The sequence below is a fragment of the Lemur catta genome, chromosome 4 (genome assembly GCF_020740605.2).
Source record: "Lemur catta isolate mLemCat1 chromosome 4, mLemCat1.pri, whole genome shotgun sequence".
Classification (NCBI taxonomy): domain Eukaryota; kingdom Metazoa; phylum Chordata; class Mammalia; order Primates; family Lemuridae; genus Lemur; species Lemur catta.
In genome coordinates, this window is record NC_059131.1 from 62,561,824 (window position 1) to 62,583,040 (window position 21,217).

The window sequence follows — 21,217 nt, forward strand, 5'->3', positions numbered from 1 at the left end:
TCTCTTACTGTCTTGGTTTATTTATTTGAAAAGTGGTAAAATGATACTGGCCTTACCAACCTCACAGGAGAGTTTTAAAATCTAAAGAGAATAGTGCAAGTATAAATTATGCTGTCATAAATGCAAGCTATCATTTTACTGTAGCTTTTTTCTTTTTTTTCTGGAAAACACAGACACTCATAAACAAAGGTGTTTTAATGATTCAGTATAGTATTTGTTATTGAAACTATGTAAAGTTTATGGGAATGTCACGATATCACCTTTTGAGTGACAAATTCTTTAATGGTTGTTGAATGGTCCTAATAAGGAAAGGCTATTGATTCTAGGTTATAATATAAAGCATCTCTGCATCATCCCCTCTGCCTCTGGCCAATATGTACTAATGACATTGCTTGGCCCTTTTTTCAAATATTTTTAAATCGTTTTTTACTTCAGTGGAATGACTTTAGTCTTATGAGGGAGACCTTTGAGGCTTTTAAATGTCATTGTATTCATTAGAAGTTCAAATTTGTACATTTGGTTAGTTTTAGTGGACCTCACAGATTTATTTCACAAAAAGTATTAGTAGGAAAAAATTCTGAGCCATTATTCGAGTCTGAAATTTCCTACAAATCAGATTCTCGTGGCAGCCTCAGTCATTGCTTCTCAAGGCCTGTGATGACTTAATCAGCTTGCTTTCAACATTTTATCAGTACTTTATCTGATGGATATTATGCAATCCATTAATAGCCTCACTTGAACAAATAATCTCATTAACTTAAAGTGAATGATGAATCTAGTCATAGCTTAGATCAGGAGCACCTTTTATAATTCTCTAGATTATATATAACTGTGGTCAAGGAAGAGAGATATATGTGAAGGGTCTTGTTAGATGATGTTAAATAAGACACACTTCCCATTAGTCTAAGTGTAGTTTTAAAAGTGAAAAGAAAGCCACTTCAGTTTCCTAGGGGGTTTATATAATTATTTTATGCTGATTTGAATAATGAAATGTCTAAGATGCTACTCGGTATAATTTTTCCCACTGCCTGATGAGTAGTTTTGTGCCCCTTTGTGGAGGGCAAAGGGAGAAGTACATAATGAATTGCTAGAGAACCAGAGGAGGATGTGAGTTGGAAATGCAACACAGGAAGCCGAGGCTTCACTGCTGCCTCCATCTGCAGAGCCTATTCCTTTGCAAAGAGACAGCTGACTCTAGTGCCTTTCCTTGTGGCTTCTCACCTAAGTTCACACACTTGGCTTTATGCATATTATTATTATTGTCCTTACAGTTTTCATTTCAAGGAGGAATAATTTCAGCGTCATACCTCTAAACATCCCTTTGTACTATTTTCTCTTATATAAAGGAAAAAATATTGCTGATTAGGACTTGAAACTTGGATATTCCTCTATATGTTTAAAGGTATGTAGGTCCAAAAAATACCCTTGCATTTATTATCTTGTTTTATTCTTATCACCAGCTAATTCATTAATTTGATTCAGTAATCTCAATGATGGCCACTCCATTATTATTAAAATTGGAGAGGTTCTGCCTCATTATTCGTGTAATGACTTCTTCATGGAGGATAAAACTGATAATGCCTCGTGTCTTTTTCCTGTTCAGTTCTTGACTTCCATCTCATGGGCAATGGCAGAAGTTCTGTCCTACACAGGGTGAATTTTTGCTTTTCATGCCACTTTTCAGAAAGACATAGTGTGTTGCCAGTGTTGTGTTCCAATAACAAAAGATGTGCAGAGACAGGGCAACAGCTCGGTTTAATTGTATAGCAAGAGCAAAGCTGTCTTTGAAAATCAACCTTAAATTCTGATCTTAAACAGAGTTGAGACTAAGGGTGGGAGGAACCTTTCAGGGTACAATCAATGGTAAAATCCCGAGCACTATACTCAGAAATCAAGTAACCACCTTATACTTCCCAAACTTTGTTCCTGCCTTAGTTCAGATGCTCAGTACCTAGGCTCAGGCAACTCTTAACTGGGTTTTCAGTTCCAATTTTCTACTCCTGCCATCCATGCTGCATTTGGCCAGTAAAAGGCAACCATCCAGCTTCCTTTGCACCGAAGCATTCCTTAACTCCTCTTTTCACAAAATAAAAAGCTTTGTGTTTGTTCTCAAGACCTACCTTTTTTGACCTTCAACCTTCTTTCTCTATTTTGTACATGTTTAAAATTTGACCTTCAGCCCAAAATATAAATGGTATTTCCTGGAGTAGTTCAACTCATGCTTGTGCCATCCCACCTGACTCCTCAGAATTTCCCAGATCCAATCACCTGTTCTACTGCACTGTCTTCATACCAGTAAGCTTCTGCTGATTGGTGACATTTCCTAAGCATATTTTATGGCATCCTAGTTCTGAAAAGAGGCTTCTGTGGTTCCATACATATTCAAATACACTTTTTCCATGCTACATCTCATTATTGGGGAGTTACATTTGATATTAACAAGCTGAGGTATTGAGAAGGCTATAGAAAAGACACCTTTGTAACCTGGATTAACTCAATTTGAATTTTGAGTACTGAGTATATTAACTCAGAATATACCAACACATTGATTTTTCACATAATACTTTTTACCTTTTCACAAAATAAATGTGAATTAGTTGGCAAATAGTAGATAGAAGTGAGGCAGTAATAGTTTTCCTTTCCTTTCTGGAGTGACCACTTCCTGGGAATGACTCCAAATATTGACTGTTGCATAGGAATCACCTATGACCAAAAGAAAAAAAGATTACAAGAATCTATACAGTGGAGAAAATTATAGAGCTTGATGTTCTTTCCAAGGAAACCAAGAACACAATCCAGATATGATAGCTCCTGTCATTAGGGACACAAGATTCCCCAAAGCATCTTTTAAAACTTCCAAACTAAACTGGTCTAAGATAGGAAAACCTGAAGGGTCCAAAACACGGGTTCATTTGAAGACTGTGAGCTACAGCCATTGTGGCCAGTTTCCTTGTCAATATTGCCTTCCGCTTATATATAGGAAGACTCAAACTCTGAGTTTTCTGACTCCTTTATGGGCACGATACTGTTTTGTTGTTGGCTATTTTTTTTTTTATTTCAGAATAGTATGGGAGTACAAATGTTTAGGTTACACATATTGCCATTTGCATCACCTAAGTCAGAGCTACACGTGTGCCCATCCCCCAGACAGTGCCCTCCTCACCCATTAGGTGTGAATATACCCATCCCCTCCACTCCCACCTGCCCGACACCCGATGAATGTTACTTCTGCATGTGCACATGAGTCTTGATCAATTAGTACCAATTTGATGGTGAGCATATGTGGTGCTTCTTTTTCCATTCTTATGATACTTCACTTAGTAGAATGGGCTCCAGCTCTATCCAGGATGATACAAGCGGTGCTAGTTCACCATTGCTTTTTGTGGCTGAGTAGAACTCCATGGTATACATATACCACATTTTATTAATCCACTCATGTATTGATAGGCACTGGGGTTGTTTCTACATCTTTGCAATTGTGAATTGTGCTGCTGTAAACATTTGAGTGCAGATTTTTTTTTTTTTTACAGAATGTCTTTTTTTCATTTGGGTAGATGTCCAGTAATGGCATTACTGGTTCAAATGGCAGTTCTACTTTTAGTTCTTTTAGTTATCTCCATATTGCTTTCCTTAGGCTATTTCTTATTTCAGTGCCCACTCACATCACCCAAATGACTACAGCTCATTTAGACTTGTGCTGTCCTATAGTAGCCACTAGCCACATGTGGCTATTTAAAATGTCTTTTATTGTGGTATATATCATAAAGTTTACTATTTCAATCATTTTAAGTGAACAGTTCTGTGGCATTCATATATTCATATTGTCTTGCAACCATTACCACCATCCATAACCAGAACGTTTTCTCTTTCCTCAACAGATACTCTGCACCCATTGAATCCAAAGTCCCCATTAATCTCTCCCCACAGCCCCTGGAAACCACCATCTACTTTCTGTCTCTATGAATTTGACTATACTAGGTATATCATATAAGTTGAATCACACAATATTTGCTCTTTTGTAACTGGCTTATTTCCCCTAGCATAATGTCTTCAAGGTTCATCCATGTGATAGCATGTATTAGAATGGTCTTCCTTTTTTAGGTTGAGTAATATTCCATTGTATGCCTATGCATGCAATTCCATTGTATGCCTATGCCACATTTTGTTCATTCATCTCTTTATGGATATTTGGATTGCTTCTACCTTTTGGCTCTTGTGAATATTGTACCATACATGGGTATATAAATATCTATTCAAGTTCCTGTTTTCATTTTTTTGGGTATATACTCAGAAGGAAAATTGTAGGATCATACGGTAATTCTACTTTTAAAATTTTGAGGAATCACCATATGTTTTTCACAGTGGCTTCACCATATTGCATTCCCATCAGCAATACTCAAGGGTTCCAATTTCTCTACATCCTTGCCAATACTTGTTATTTTCTGTTTTTTTGATAGTAGCCATTCTAATGGGTGTGAAGTGGTATTTCATTGTGGTTTTCATCTGCATTTCCTTAATGATTAGTGGCGTTGAACATCTTGCTCTATGCTTATTGGCCATTGTACATATCTTTTTGGAGAAATACCTATTGAAGTCCTTTACAAATTGTTTAAGAGGATGTTCACTTTTTTACTATTGAGTTATAGGAGTCTTCTATATATTTTGAATATTAATTCCTTATCAGATAACATGATTTACAAATATTTTCTCCCATTTTGTTTCTTTGATGCACAAAAATTTTTAATTTTGAAGTCCAACTTTTTTTTCTTTTGTTGCCTATACTTTTGATGTCATATCCAAGAAATTATTGCCAAATCCACATCATGCTTTCCCCTGTATTCTCTTTTAAGGGTTTCGTAGTTTAGCTCTTATGTTTAGGTCTTTGATCCATTTTGAGTTAATTTTTATATGCAGTGTAATATAAGAAATCTGCTTCATTTTTTACATGTGGGTATCCAGTTTTCCCAGTAGCATTTATTGAAAACGCTACTCTTCTCCCTTTGAATGGTCTTAGCATCCTTGTGGAAAATCATTTGACTTTATATGTGAGGGTCTATTTCTAAACTCTATTCTGTTCCATTAGTTTCTATATCTTTATGCCATTACTACTCAGTTTTAATTACTGTAGCTTTGTAGTTAAGTTTTAAAATCGGGAAATGGAGGCTTCCAATTTTGTTCTTTTTCAAGATTATTTTGGCTATTTGGGTTGCCTTGATATTCCATGTGAATTTTAGGATGGATTTTTCTACTTTGGCAAAAAGTGCCATTGAGTTTTGATAGGATTGAAGTTAATCTGTAGATCTCTTTAGACAGTATTGACATCTTAATAATATTAGGCCTTCCAATCTATGTACAAGATGGTTTTTCATTTATTTGTGCTATCTTTAATTCTTTCAGCAACATTATGTAGTTTTAGCATACAAATCTTCTCCTTACTTGGTTAAATTTACTCCTGGACATGTTATTCATTTTGATATTATTGTAAATGAAGTTGTTTTCTTAATTTTCTGTTTTGGATTGTTTATTATTGGTATCTAGAGACACAACTGGTTTTTGCATTTTGATTTTTACATCCTGCAACTTTGCTGAATTTATTTATTATTTCTAACAGGTGTTTTTTTTTTTCTTTTTTCATATAAGATCATGTTATCTGAAAACAGGATTTAATTTTGCTTCTTCCTTTCCAATTTGAATGCCTTTTATTTCTTTTTCTAGCCTAATTGTTCTAGCTGGGACTTCCAGTACTATATCGAATAGAAATGACAAGAGCAGGCATCCTTGTCTTGGTCCTGATCTTACAGGAAAAGCTTTGTCTTTTGCCATTGTGTATGATGTTAGCTGTGTGTTTTAAAATTTTGATTAAAATGAGATAAAATTATAAAATTGGTGATAGCTTTTTAAAACCAAAAACCTATTTACCACAGGACCCAGTGATTTTGCCCTTGGACATTTATTCAGAGAAGTAAAAATTTATATTCATCAAAAAATTTGTATATGAATATTTATATATTTATACTAGGTTTTTTTGTAATAGCCTAAAACGGGAAACTACCCAAATGTTCTTCACTGGGTATATGGTTAAACAAACTGTGGTACATCTATGCCATGGACTACTATTCAGCAATAAATTATATGCTGTAACTTGGATAAACCTTAAGGAAATTATGCTGAATGAAAAACACTTGTTTCAAAAGATTATATACTCTGATTCCATTTTGATAGCATTCTTGAAATAATAAAATTATAGGAATGGGGAATGGATTCGTGATTACCAAGGTGTTAGGGATGGGGTAGCTGGTATAAAGTATATGGGAGAAACTTGTGGTGATAGAACAGTTCTGTGTCTCCATGTGGTAGTAACAACATGAAGCTATACATATGATAACATTGCATGAAATGTACACAAGTGAATGAACAACTGGTGAAGTATGAATAACTTCTAAAGATTTTACCAATATCAATGTCCTAGTTTCCCTATTGTAGTATAGTTCTACCAGATATTAATGTTGGAGGAGGCTGGGCGAAGGGTAAACAGGACATCCCTATACTTTCTTTGCAACTTCCTGGTAATCTATAATATATCAAAATTAAAAGATAAAAGTAGAAGAAAAAAGTAAAATTAAACTCAGCTCCTCTTTAAGTGTTCTATAGTCACATGTGGCTAGCGGTACATACTAGATAGCACAGAATTGTAGAACATGCCTGTCATTACAAGAATTTCTGTTGGACAGCATTACTGTAGACACTCTGATGGTCAAAGGAGCTTTAGAATTCACTTCCAACCTATGCAATGATAACATTAAAAGAAATTGCTACCATTGCTACATAAGCTAAGTTCAGGGTCTTCTCTTTTAAAGATACTGGTTATTACCCATAATTATTTCCCAACTACCAGTAAGGGCTGTCACACAACCTGGCACATAATCAAAAGGAAATGAGTAACTTTGATCTCCCAGAAATGGCACAACTATCCTTTTTATTCCCTTTCTTATCTGTTAATGATGTGAGGAAAGTGGGTTATACCACTGATTCTGTGCTCATTTAAGGAAATCTTTGTCTTGAAACTTTCTTACAAGGGTGCTATATCATGCTCAGAACCATATATGAGATATTCAGGATTTTCCAGATAATTCAAAGGATTTTTTTAATTCATTTTCATGAGGCAATGGGGGTGTACATGGCTTTAACCACACATTAGTACTTCATATTTTTATGACTATTTAGACCATTCTATTTGGCAGTTGACAATTTTTCTTATGTTCTTTTTCTGGGTATGACTTCTGTTTTTTATACTTTATAGTAATACATTCACTTATGTAGAATTTTAAAATGGAATTAAAAATTATTGAGGAAAAGGTAAACATTTCAACATATCTGGGGACAATTGGCTTCTGGTGTGGAAAAATAAAGAGTATGATTCTTATCTTACCCTATACAAAATATATAAACTGCATGTGGATTTAATATCTAAATATAAAGAAACTTTAAAATTTTAGAAGAAAATGGGAAAATATTTATAATGACCTTGCAGTAAGAGCTTCTTAAAGAACATGTGAAAAATGCAAACTTAGTAGAAATGATTGATACATTTAACCATAATAAAATTAAAATTTATATTTAAAAAACGATAATAAAATATACAGTCCAAGACTAGAAATAAATTATAACATAAATAACAAAAGATCAGGATCCAAATATGTGAAGAGCTTAGATAAGCAATTTAGAAAAAAAAGTCAATATAAAAATGTGCAAAATACTTAGACAACTCAGAACAAAGGATATATAAATTATCAATAATAATGATCAATAAATGATAAGAGATTCAGTCTCCTCAGTCATTACAGAAATGAAAATTAAATTTTTTTATATTCCTCAAAATATAAGAAAAGTGAAAAACATTAACATTTAAAATACTAAATATATCTACAGAAAAATACATAAAAATAAATATACAACTTTAATTATTGTAAAGTAACCGGTACAACCTTCATCCAGCTCAAAATACCTTCAGATGTATCTTCTAAGTCACAATACCCTTTCTTACCACTAGGTGCAACTACTACCTTGAGTTTTTGCAGTGCTGTTCTGATTTTCTAGAGGGAAAAATGCCTAGAGTTTGTAGCACTGGCTGATTTCCATAGACAAAATAGTCTCATTGTGGCAGGTTTTAAGCTACTGACATGTCAACTGGCTCTCCAAATTCCTGAAAATTTAACAATCAGCTCTTGTATTCATGAGCCTACTCCAACACTCTGGTTTCTCTTCTTTTTTTCTTCCTTTTTTTTTTTTAAATGAATAGTTTACTACCTAAGTCAGCATCCTTAAAATAGTTTTCTTGTCTGCTTCTGACAATATCAATATTATGTTGCCTGATGGAATTCTTTTCAATTTTTTTCTTCCTTTCCTATATTCTGGAAGAGTTTAAATAGCATTGGAATTATCTTTTAAAGGTTTAGTTAATTTCCATAAGAAACCATCTGGATTTACTGATATATATATATATATATATATATATATATAATATATATATATATATATATATATATATATATATATATATATATATATATATTTTGATGAGTTCTCTCTGACAGCTTTATTTATTTCTTCCATGGAAATCAGCCAGTTTAGGTTTTTCAGAATCTTCTTTTTGGTCAGGTTTGCCATATTGTATTTTCCTGGAAAGTTATTTCATCTAGATTTTCAAATGTGTTTACATATATTTGAGGACAGTAGCTTGGTGTTATATCTTCTGTTTTCTAAGGTTATTCTTTTTTACTTTTGAATATTTTTTCTCCTATTTTTCTTGATAGCAATTCCAAATATATTTTCTATGTCAGTTTTGCCCCTTTTTTGTTTGGAGCAGTTTTAGGATTTATTTACTATTTCCAGGGTTTTATGTTTTCTGACTCATTAATCTCTTCTTGTAACTTTATGATTTTTTTCTACTTAATTCTTGAGCCAGATTCTTAATTAGCAATTTTGTTATTTTTGCATATTAATTTATGTAGGTAAGGCTATTTGTTTTTCTCTGAGCACATTACTCTAGCTGTTCTCATAAGAATGAAACATATTTAGGCAAAAGATTATTAAATTATGATTCAGGACACAGGTTTTGGTCCTGTTTATCTCTACGTGTAGCAGTATCGTCTGAGCATCTTCTATAGTCTTTCTTCTTGGTTTTAAGTTTCCCCAACTAGAAAATGAGGAAATACTTGATCTCAAAACTTCTATTTTGTTCTCTACTTTTATGAAATATACCCTCACCTCCAGCTTGCAACTCCAAGAACTTGAATTAGGCCTACTATGTGAACTCTAAAGTCTCAAACTTTTTTTCATAACAATATACTAATGAGTCTATAAAACTGTAGTCCCAATGCAATTAACAAGACATGCTTCTTTTCATTCTTTGGCTACAGGTAGGGGCCTAGCCCCCAAGCAAATTCAGGATCTACATAGATGTGCTTTTAACTGAGCACATTTTGTCAGAATCAGTCAGCTGTTGAAAGCTATTACATAAGGTTCATGAGAAAGTGTTTTCCTAGATCCTTTGAAATTAATGAAATAAACACGTATGATCGTTAGCAATGAAAAATAAAGCAGAGTGCAGCTCTTAATGAATGGGTTAAGATGAAGTTTCAACAAATATTGTGTCAGAACAAAACTGTAGAAAATAGATTTTCTAAGGTCTGGAAGGTACAGAGAAATACATAATAATGAGAACATTATTAAACATTGACAAATTCTGCATCGAAGCTTTCCTTAAAAAACAAAAAGAAGAAAATTCATTTGGAGGTAATACTAATTAAAAAAAAAAAAAACTGTCGGGGAATGCCAGATTGTCATTGGCCAAATCTTTAACTCCCCTGTATTACATAAAATTCACATATGAAATTACTGTACATATTTTAAAGTCTAAATAGCAACTTAAAATCAATGTACTTTGTAGAAGATTTAATGTCATGACAGCAAAATGACATTTTAAGTTTTGAGTCTCTGTATGTATGTATTTGAACATTAACATGGATTATATATTTTACTTTCAACTACTAATGTAAAAAATGCCAGAAAGGGAATTAGGAAAGAAACAGAACAAAATGCCCTTCATTTACATTTATTTAATGAAAGATCTTTTAAGTTTTCCATTTTATAAAATGCTATTATGTAACAATGGTGATCATTGCCTGCTCTGTGAAACTACATGGTCTAAATAAATTGCTTCTGAGTAGTTTTTCTCTGCATGTCATCACATTTCTAATAGGAAGGAATGTAATCTTATAGCCTTAAAATATGCATTGATTTCTAGATGCACATAAGGAGACCAGGATAAGTAACAATGCTAAAAACCAAGGATAAACATAGTTATTCTTTACTAACCTCTCAAGAAAAGGGAAAGGAAAGTTACATTACTTGCTGCATTTTGTTTAAAGATTTATTATACAGCACAATTTCCTTTTCCTTTATCATAAATATTTTAAAAACATATAATATTAAACAGTTCACCTAATTGCAAACCTTATGTGAAAATATAGGGGTGGTTGTTTGGAAGCATAAAGGCATTTACTGTCACATAGTGTTTTGTATGTTCCTTCATAAATAAGTACCAGAAGTACACAAGCCAACAAAATTCTGAAACTTCTGAAATTCTGGCTGAACAGTTCCAGTTATGTTCCCTTAAGACAGAATTGCTTCTCAAAGTGCCAAACTGGACTTAAAAATTAATAATACAAATATTCTGGACATGGGATGGAAGACAATGCATGTGCATTTATTTGGCTAGACTCTGCTTAAAATTTAGAATTTTTCACTTATGACCTGTGTATATACTTAGATAATTGATCATTTTTGGCCTATTTTATTCTTTTCTAAAATGAGAATGATGATACCTACTTGCTAGTATTATGATGAAGACAAAATGAGGTCGTATGTGTAACAACATTAGGTACATGATAAGCACTTAAACATTTAATTTCCATTGCTTTTGTGGTGATCATCTTTTGCAATCGACCACTGTTTTAAAAAATGAAGATTAATGTAAAGGATAAAATGTGAACATGCACATCAAAATATGGGAAAATATTCCTCAAAATGAATAGAAATAAAGTAGGCTATTAACATAGAAATTGGAGAGAAGCAAGAAAACTTTCAAAATTCCAACATGGCCAGCACCAGATCAAATATAAAACCCAAGTCCTGGACAAAGGAGATCGTAGGTTTGTCTGTTTCCTATTATTAAGTGGATTTCTAATTATGTTGCACATATTGTTTCAGAGGCAAAGGCCCGTTGAAAAATACGTCTGATGTCATTAACGCTGCCAAGAAAATTGCCGAAGCAGGTTCTCGAATGGACAAATTAGCCCGCGCTGTGGCTGATCAGGTAACATAAGAGGGAAGAGTGGGCACAAGCTGAGTGGAATCATTAATTAGCACTTGGGTTCTGTAATTAGTTTTATGCACCCTAGAAAATGCCTCTGAAAAGTGAATTGTGGAGAATCACTAATATTGTACAAACTGGCCTCTGACTTTGCTGAGACCAAGCTGACGGCAAAGGTGGATTCAGCTCAGGAGAGAATCCTAAGGCCCATGACCGAAATTCCTTGAGAAACAAGAGCACCTATTTCTTAGGAGACGTTAGCACCCCACAAAAGCCACGATTGCCCAGCCATCCCCATTCAGAATGTCAATTATACTGCATAATGGGGGGAAAAAAGAAAGCAGAATTTTTTTTTTTTAATTGTTGGGCTCGTGGCTTAAATATCATCTTTTCTGAGATCCCTACCTAAAGGCATTTTTTTTTTATTTACTTCATAGTGCTTACCATATTAAAAAAAAAACAAACCATTATTTATTGCTTTACTTTTTTTTCTGTTGCCCCCAGCATATTTTAGGTTGCATATCTTGTTAGCTGAATGAATGAATTATTAATAGTAAGGAGAAAAAAGAGCAACGTGCCCTGTGAGCAGGAAACTCGATTAGCAGAGCTTTAGAGGACCGAGGGTCATGCTTTGATGGTGTGTGTAAGAAGCGAGGGCAAGGACAGCACCACGACTGGAACATGAACAGGGGTAGGGTGGTCAGGGGCACGTGGAGAAGGAAGGGCAGAAACATAGGTTCAGTAATCTGAGAGAACATCACGCTTTTCAATGTGGCAATAAGAAAGCAGAACTGTATTGCTTGTTATTTAATATTGATCTTACTCTAATGATTCCCTTTTTATAATTCCTAATAATTTATGCTCTAACATAAATGGGCTGAATCCACATGATCAAGAACCTTCAGATTTCAGCTTTACTTTTCCAAGGCTCAAAGGCATCAAATGAAATTCTCAAACTATCTCTTGTGCCTTCAGACCAAAGTCAGATACGCATTAAAATAGTTCTCAATATCACCTTGAATGTTTGAGCTTCTCTCCACAGTTTTCATTTTATTTGGCTTGAACTGGAACTTTAAAATCCTGTTCTGAATGTTTTGTTGCACTAATGTTCCATTTCTTTGTAAGGGTACTTTAGATAATAGACTTTTCCAGATTATTGATGATTATCTCTTTATGGACTATATCTTAAAATACAGAGTAAGTTTCTGAAATAAAAATATATACTATTATTTATATAGAAACACTACTATAAACATGAATGTGCTTAATAGACTATAATACAATTATTTCTTCTGGAGATATTGAAGATATAGGATTGTTTCCTTCTCTATAGTTGGTCCTATCTCCTTTGATTTTTTTTGAGTCTTTGTGAGCCTTTATAAAAAGTTTTCCTTCCTTGTTCCTCAGTATTAGGGTTGTGCCTCTAAATACTTGCTGCCTTCAATATTCCAGGCTCTAAAATTCTTCAAGTCAATACCAAATTTACGTATCTTGTAAAGGCTAAAAAAAAAAAAAAAAAAAAAAAAAAAACACCCAGATGACTAAACCATTAGGATTGCATTAAAATAAGAGCCAACAAATTCTCATTTTAATTTTATTTACATATATGATGGCTAATGTAGGGATTTTTGTTTTACTTTTAAATTTTTGAGAAATTCATAGTTGAAAATAACTCATTAACTGTTATCATAATTTGAGAACTCCCTACAATTTGTAGAAGTTAAGTAACAAACCATTGCTATTACTCTTAATAATTTCAGGGCAATATCAACTACCAAGCTTCACAGCATAAGGTTAGCTTCTTTCTACAGAGTCCCATATCTATTTTAGAAAATTCATGTAAAAGAGAGGAGAGACAATGAACCTACTTGAAAATATGCATACAAAAAAAATGTCACCAATCAGGAAAGAAGTCCACATTTTTTTTTTCCTGCAAATGTTGAAAGGATTTAGGGTGTGTGTTGTGGCCAGAAATTGGTAAATGACTCATATGTGTTAGGAAGGACTTCTTCCTGGGAGTGCAAATGAGTGGAGTTTGAATGGTTTTTCCATTATACTTTAAGTTTCAATGGCTCTTCAAGTTTCTCAATATGTTTTGGCTCCTCAAGTTTATTAGTTGTTGTTATGATTCTTATTTTTGATTTTACATTTTCGGGCCTTTATTTCCATCAATTATATGCACCATGAAGGCACAGCTCCAGACAGTTTTGATATATGAAAACACAGACAAATACACAGAAATCCTAAGATTTTAGATTTATATTTTGAGATTAAGTGATATTTAAATGCTATTCAGTGCCTTAAACAGATGAAGTTTTAACATAATCCTCTCTTCATGGCATTCTTACTGTCATTAGTCATGAAATAACTTATGATTTTTGCTGTTTTCTCTGGAACAGGACATTTCTTTATCAAATTCTGCATCTATCTCCATAGTATAGAAGTTATTTTTCTTGATCTATCATGCCTTTTTTATATGTGTTTTAACTGCTTCAGTTTAAATAATAGAACAGAATGAGCATTACGAAGAAGTGGATTGGTTATGTTTATTTTGCCTAAAAATATTTTTATGAAGATTTGAGATATGCATGTAATATGAACTTTTTACGGACTGTTGCATTTTTAATTACTGTTCCATTGAGATAGAACTCTCAGTTTAATTTGCTGCAAGGTATTTGTATCAAAAGCCTTGTCAGCCCTCTGGGGAGATATCATTTTAAAGTTAATTCCTCACTATGTGGGTCTCTGGAGTAGTACAGTATTAAGTACTTGTGGGAAGCTAAAAACAGTCTCTGTGGAATTCTTTCTTGATAAATGCAGTTAGTGAAAAAAAATAGGACAATGGTAAATGTTAATGTATAAAAAAAGCCCCTTCATTGTTTATTCAATAAATGGTTATATCAAACCACTGGCTCCACAGTATTGATAAAAGAAATTTCCTTTCTTGAGCTTGAAGGAAACTGAGCTCAGAGTATTTCTCTCATATTGTTCCTCTAAATAACATACTTCTGTTTAAACTGTAAGTACTTATTTATTACAGTATTTCAACAAGGCTCTGGGAATTATATGTCCTTTACAAGTGCCAAATTGAGCCAGAACAATTAAATGGCCTGTAAGCAACTCAAGCTACACTTTTGATAGCAATAGAAATATATACGTACTGCAATTAGTTGGTAGCCGTTGGCATAGAAGCCTCCGACATGTTTTAGAGAGTCATGTCAATGTCTATGGAAGTGTTTAGCTAACCTCTGTTGTACTTAATGGACATCTAATCCCTTCAGTCACAATGAGATTCAAACTCCCTAGCCAGATTTTTTTTTTTTTTTTTTTTGGCGACAGTCTCACTCTGTCACCCTGGGTAGAGTGCAGTGGCTTCATCATAGCTCACTGCAACCTCAAACTCCTGGGCTCAAGAGATCTTCCTGCCTCAGCCTCCCGAGTAGCTGGGACTACAGGCATATGCCATGACAGCCGGCTAATTTTTTCTATTTTTAGTAAGGATGGGGTCTAGCTTTTGCTCAGGCTGGTCTCGAACTCCTAAGCTCAAGCGATGCTCCCACCTCAGCCTCCCAGAGTGTCTAGCCAGATTTGACTCTGGTCCGTGTGTTATTCTTATGAATTATTTCAACTGGCTTCATTTTATAAAATCTATGTTTCTTGAAGTGGTCATAAACCATTTTAGAGTATCTCATTTAAAGGTAGTTTATTATGTTGCAAAAATTTTGATAAATATGAAAATCCAAAAAGTGTGATGCACTTCCTTTGGTGAATGATGCTTTTCTTAAAAAACACTTCAGGAAACAAATTGATTTTTTTTTTCCTGAACTCATTGGATTGGAACTCTCTCATAGCATGGGTAAGAGTGTTTGCCACACAGAGGGATTTATTTTTAGCATCCATTGCTCCTCTGCATTAAAATAACTTTTCATATAGTAAAAGTTGAAGAAAACCAGGGAGAAAACTCTAGAATATTTAGTTTTCTTAAGAGTTTAGAAGATAACTGGTAAAAATATTCATAAACATGTTCAGAAGTCCCAATGAGACTTTCTGAAAGATCTTTAATATTCTCTTTACAAAATTTTATCAAACTAGAGCTAACTATTCTAAACTACTGGCTGTGGCCTTTCTAAAATGCACCATGAAGAAGTTATGTTAAGTGAATGTAATTAAGGTATATGACACTGAAACCTTTTCTTCCCACAGCTTTTATATAGCAAGTGTTAGAAATTGGAGAGTACTTACTAATTGAGATCACTCTTTTAATGTTTTATAGTGTCCTGATTCAGCATGTAAGCAGGATTTATTAGCCTACCTTCAACGAATTGCCTTGTATTGCCATCAACTTAACATCTGCAGCAAGGTGAAGGCAGAAGTACAGAATCTGGGAGGAGAGCTCATTGTGTCAGGGGTAAGCTGGGCCTTGGCCTTCACGATGTAAAGTTCCCACTGTTGTACTTCCAAGGCAAGCATTCTTGGCAACAGTACTGCTAAAAACACCAAACTACAGTGATTCATAGGGAGTTTTTTTTTTTTTTTAAATAAATGTTATCACCATTATTCCAGACCTTACAATAACTCACAAAGAACAATTTGATTTTCCAATTACCCCGTGTTTATACCAGCCTTGTAAAGTCTCCATTCTTCACAAGAAAACTAATTTCATAGTCTGGAAGCTCATTGCCAAGCTGTGACTATTATAATTATTTGGGGCTTTTGTATATTTACTCATTGTGAGTCTACTTCCCTTTGTTAGTCCTAGTAATTTTCATTCTCTGTTCAGGAGCCAGCCTCTCTATGTGTGGATTGTGTTCACATGTTAGAGATGATGAAAACAATAGGAATATATTCATCAGGTTCCAATGCATACTAGGTTATCAGTAACCCTTGAAAGCCAGAAGATGTTTGAATTTAATACAGGTTGATGTGCTGTTGCCAAAAACTAACATAGTTGTCAAACACTAACAATTACAAATTCTTTGCTTGATCACTCAGTGTTTCCTTTCTCATGAAAATATAATTATCTAGTCCATTTTCATCAAATGCGTAGAAATATGTTCAATGATTGTTTAGAAGAATCACAATTTCTTGGCAAGATTTCCAAATGTATGTGTTGAGGTTCTTCACCTTGGCTGCTTCTCCTCCCTCAGCCCCTTTCTCTCAACACAGGGTGCCATTTGTTGTAAATTATTTGCAAGTTCAGAAGTAGTATGGCTCTGCCACCTTAGTTCTTTTCCCAGTCAGCAATGATGCTGCCACTTTAAGTGTAGAATTACCAGGCACGTAATAGTTTCCACATAGTGGAACGCCTTGTGAAAATCAGAAGCTTAGTTCTTCCTGAAGCTATTTTTGAAAATTCAGCCATTTGATCATTTGGTAAAAATATGTGGAAAAATCATTCTTGAATCCAAATGTTTTGGTTCTTATATTGTTCAACTTGCAGAACACGTAGCTGGGAAAAGAGCTGATCTGGTTTGCATGGAGACACCGTCTGGAAAGCCTGTTCCATGCAGTCCCACTCAGAGCCCAATAAATTGGCTATTTTGTGCCTCTTCCTAAAGCACAGTCACTTCCTTGCATTTCCAAAATGATCCTGCTTCAACATTCTTCAATAACCAAGAGCAATCTGTCTTGCAGTGTGTCCTTTTTGCCAAGCTGGTAATTACCGAGATTCTCTCTCCGAGAAGTGATCACAACATTGCATCTCCCTTGCTTCCTTTCTTATCTTCAGCCTTGGTAGTATAGTTCCCCATACCACTCAGCTTTCATGTCCATCTGTATATAGCCCCTGTGGACCTGAGTGCTTTTTGTTCAGCTTGCCTTGTGTGCTTTCATTTGTTACTTTCGAAATCTTATTATTTACATGGATGCGCAAAGCATCTTTGTGGATCCTCAGACTCCACAACCTCATCTGGGCGATTATTACTGGCAGAGCCGCTCTCCATCATCTTCTCAGTACTCATTGTTCATCACTGCCTCCTGAGCTTCATTCTCATTGTCTTTTCCTCATTTAGATGTAGTCTAAACCATCACTGGCTTTTATCACTTGCACTGTTGGCTTTTGCAGAGGTGTTTGAGATTGAGAAACACCATCAAGAAGCCTGTTTCCTTCTTTGAGTCTTATTGGCAAAGTTCATAAATCCTTGCATGGGAGAAGGCTTCTTTGGAGGAATGTTGTACAACTTTATAATAATTCTGAGTCAAATGCATTATAAAAGTTTGCTGTATATTGCTCAGTCATGGGCCTGCTCTTGGCTTCCTCATGATTTTTTCCAAGCTTGATTGCTGTTTGGTGCCATAGCTACATCTGTAGTCTGCTGTCTTTGCCACTTCTGCCTCCATCTTACTCTTCATCATCCTTCACCGATGGCCAATGGAGAAAAAAACAAAGAATATGCTAACTGTGCAAAATAGCCATAAATGATTGCCTTCAAAGTTCTAAAAGTCAAGATTGTGAGACCCCATACACACAAACTTTCAATGATTTTGCCAAGAAAGTCATACCCGTTTATTTTGTTGTCTGGCATGACAAAGTTGCTCTGGTTTTCAGGAGAAGCCATTGGAGTTTAACATGCAATCAAAAAAGAAATATTTGAATCTTCTTTCTTTTTTAAGTATGTGTTTATATACATGGGATTCAAAGCTGTGGCTTCTCTAAAATATATGAAAGCCCCAAGGAAAGTTATATTTGTTAGAGGTCAAAGTCTCTACCAAAACAGAAGAGATTTGCCAAGAAAAATGATTTCAGTTTCAAAATAGCCATGTTTTTAAGTCTTTTGCTGGCATGATGACCTTATGTTAAGCAAAATGCACAATTATGTACCATGTCAGCCTGTTCATGTTTTGTGTGATTCTATGTGTACAAACTGAGAAAGACCTCTTGTGTTGTGTCTGCTTTTGGCTTGAGAGGTGGGGAAGGAAAACTCAACATGTTATGGAGGAAAGTGGGTTCAAAAGCTCTCCATGAGTCATGATGCGGAACTACAGAAATACAGATATGTGCCAGTGTATGTTGATTCACACAGCTGCTGTCTGAGAAGCAGTTAATTTTCTGCCTGGCAATCCATTTTGTTAAGTCATTGGCTTAAACCTTTCCCAACAGCCTAAAGGTGCCATTCTTACTACATCTTAAAGTAGAAGATGCGTTTGTGAGCCAATTCAGCTCAATATGGTTACTAAGGGAGTAATGGGAAAGAAAAACAATTAACTAATGGAATGATAGAAACGTTAAAGTGAAAATAAAGGAAACAGAGCTTTAGAAGATTAAAGAGCCAGTTAGTCTTTAAACTGGCTCTGTTTGCTCAGTTTAATGTTTGTTCATTTAAAGTCTTAAGCCAGTTTACATGCTTTTTGAAAAAAGGAATGTTGAAAGAAGAAAAGAAAAAGAAGGAAGAGAATGAGGAGGGTAGAAGACAAAGGAAAGAGAAAGTTAACCATAGCATAAGTGAGTTTAGTTCAGGTTATGTCCATTGAATGTGACAGCATTATATTAAGAGAGAAAAGTTGAGGCAGATTTTTTTAAAAAGCATGTAAATACTATTTTGAATATAAATAAACTCCAATGCTGTGATATGGAAATTATCTGTATGCTTAATTATCATGTTTTTGACTAATTTTTATTCACTAGGTTTCAAAGGATTTAATGGGCACTTTTAAAGTTAAAATGAAGATGTACATATGGCTCTGGAGATATAATAATTTCATGACCTTTGATATTTTTAGCTACCCAGATTTATACTTTGTGTATTATTCTGAACAAGATTAGAAACACTGACTTCATAATTATGCATACTTAACATCAAGATTCTGATAGAACTGATAAAGTCCACATGAAATTTTATTCAAATCAGTTATACCTGACACTAGCATATAACCAAACATGCACACGTACACGACACACACTTGATTTGACATTTGCTCTCTTACCTCCTCAATAAGAAATAGTCAAGAACTAAAGTGAATAAAATGGTTGATAACTGTGAACTATCTGACCCAATACATTTTAGGAAAAGAAAATATGGGGGATGGAGACACACACACACACGATTGGAACAGTTCTGTATTCCTTTTATTAATAAAAGTGTGCCAGTTCTTTGTAATGGGATAAAACAATTATTGAAACAGCATTGCATCTAATTGTGCAGACCTGTACATTAAGCAACCCTTTTGGGGAAGTCTTTTTTTAGATCTTCTGATTCTGTCTATAGTCAAATCTTGGTTATCTGCACTGATCAAAGTATAACAGTAATGGGAAAAAATCTAAATTGCTAGCTATTTCAATTTGGGTTTGGAATGCATTTCTGTGCTGCATTTGAACAAATGGGTATGTGTTCAAGGAATTCACAGCAGTTCAAAAGAATTTTATCCAAAGCTTCCAGGCTTAAAGGACTTTTCTTAATTTAGGAAGAGTTGGAGTGTCAAGATCTGGAGATAGTAAGATAAACATCAGATATAACAAATCTGGATGTTGGGATAGTGGAGATACACTCTGTGACTATAAGAAAATGAAATGGGTATTTACCATTTATAGAATGGCAGTAGTTCTTTGCACATGCTTTGCTAGTAAGATGATGGGTTGTTGTGGAATTCAATCGTTCCCCCAGAAGCCCACATCCTCCCATCTGTTATGATAGTAAAACTAAAACCACTTAGATTCTGATTCCTGCATGAAGTCTTCCTTAGTTACGTTTTATCAGTGTACATGGTCATTGATTTTTGCACAACCCAAATGTATAAATACAAAGGAAAATAACCTTTATGTGGCTTTTTTAGTGAAAATTCATTTTCCTAGGGTTATAAAAGTGAGATTTAACCAATTCAAGACTATTATTTTTGGAAGAAATGGGAAATTAATAGAAATTTTAATAAGAAAAGGACAAATCCACTTGGGTGCCAGACAGTATAGGTAGCTTTATGTCTGTTGCACCACGCCTGTGTGTGCTAGTTCCGAATTCAAACAGTCCTGTCAAAGGAGAGTGGTTTACTGCTCCTCCCTAACAAGCAGCCCTTCAGTTACATACTCTGTGACAGTGACCTTAAACTTACCAATATAATCAGTTCTGTCCATTGAAAAATAATCAGTTATTCACTGAGGGAGTGAAACTAGTTCGTTATCTTACTGAATTGTTTTATGCATAGGAAAAAACTATGTTTCAATGCACTCATTTTTAAAATAAGAAAACAGACTCTGTTGTGGCAAAGCTAGGATGTGAATGAAGCAAGTAACTCTTTTCACCTAAACTGGACACGTGGATTGATCTAATCTTTATTCAGTGGATTGATTTGATTGCATCATCTGAACTTGTGGGCCAAAGAGTTATGTCTATTTTAGTTTGAAGGCATTATTGCTTATAAAAGTAGAAGGGGTTAGCCGAATGGCTTTGAAAAGAGTGTCTCATCACCAGAGGTATCAATGCCATTACTTGTCATTCAGTCAATGAAACTTTCATTCCTTTGAATCTTAGAAATTTTTGAAGTTTTGACAGCCTCTAATTAAAAGGAGGAAAGCAAAAAATTGACACCTTAATCTATTACCAATTAATGTCATAGATTTCAGTTAATATTCTGAGAATTATTTGGCAGTCAATTAACAGTAATACTTTGTGAAAACTTGGAAATTGGACACATGGAGGTACCTGGAAAAAGGGAGCTAATGCCACATACAGTTGGCTTTCTGTATCCGTGGGTTCTACATCCACGAACTCAACCAAACTTTGGTGGAAACTATTTGGAGAAAAAAACAATAAAAGTAACAATACAACAATGAAAAATAATACAAGTAAAGCATAATACAGTATAAATACTTGTGTAGTATTTACATTATAATAGGTTTTATTAATATAAGTA

General features: G+C 34.3%; 1 protein-coding gene across 7 annotated transcripts in view; it reads left to right on the top strand.

The window, feature by feature from the left end:
- The window catches only part of CTNNA2 (catenin alpha 2), a 1,050,678-nt gene that overhangs the window by 996,077 nt on the left and 33,384 nt on the right, over positions 1-21,217 (top strand). For 6 of the 7 annotated variants that reach the window (XM_045549950.1, XM_045549948.1, XM_045549952.1 and 3 more), the window contains 2 exons: positions 11,272-11,377; positions 15,648-15,782. In XM_045549950.1, coding sequence (XP_045405906.1) covers positions 11,272-11,377; positions 15,648-15,782 — 241 coding nt within the window. The remainder of the gene's footprint in view (positions 1-11,271; positions 11,378-15,647; positions 15,783-21,217) is intronic. The other variant, XM_045549953.1, reaches the window with a different exon arrangement.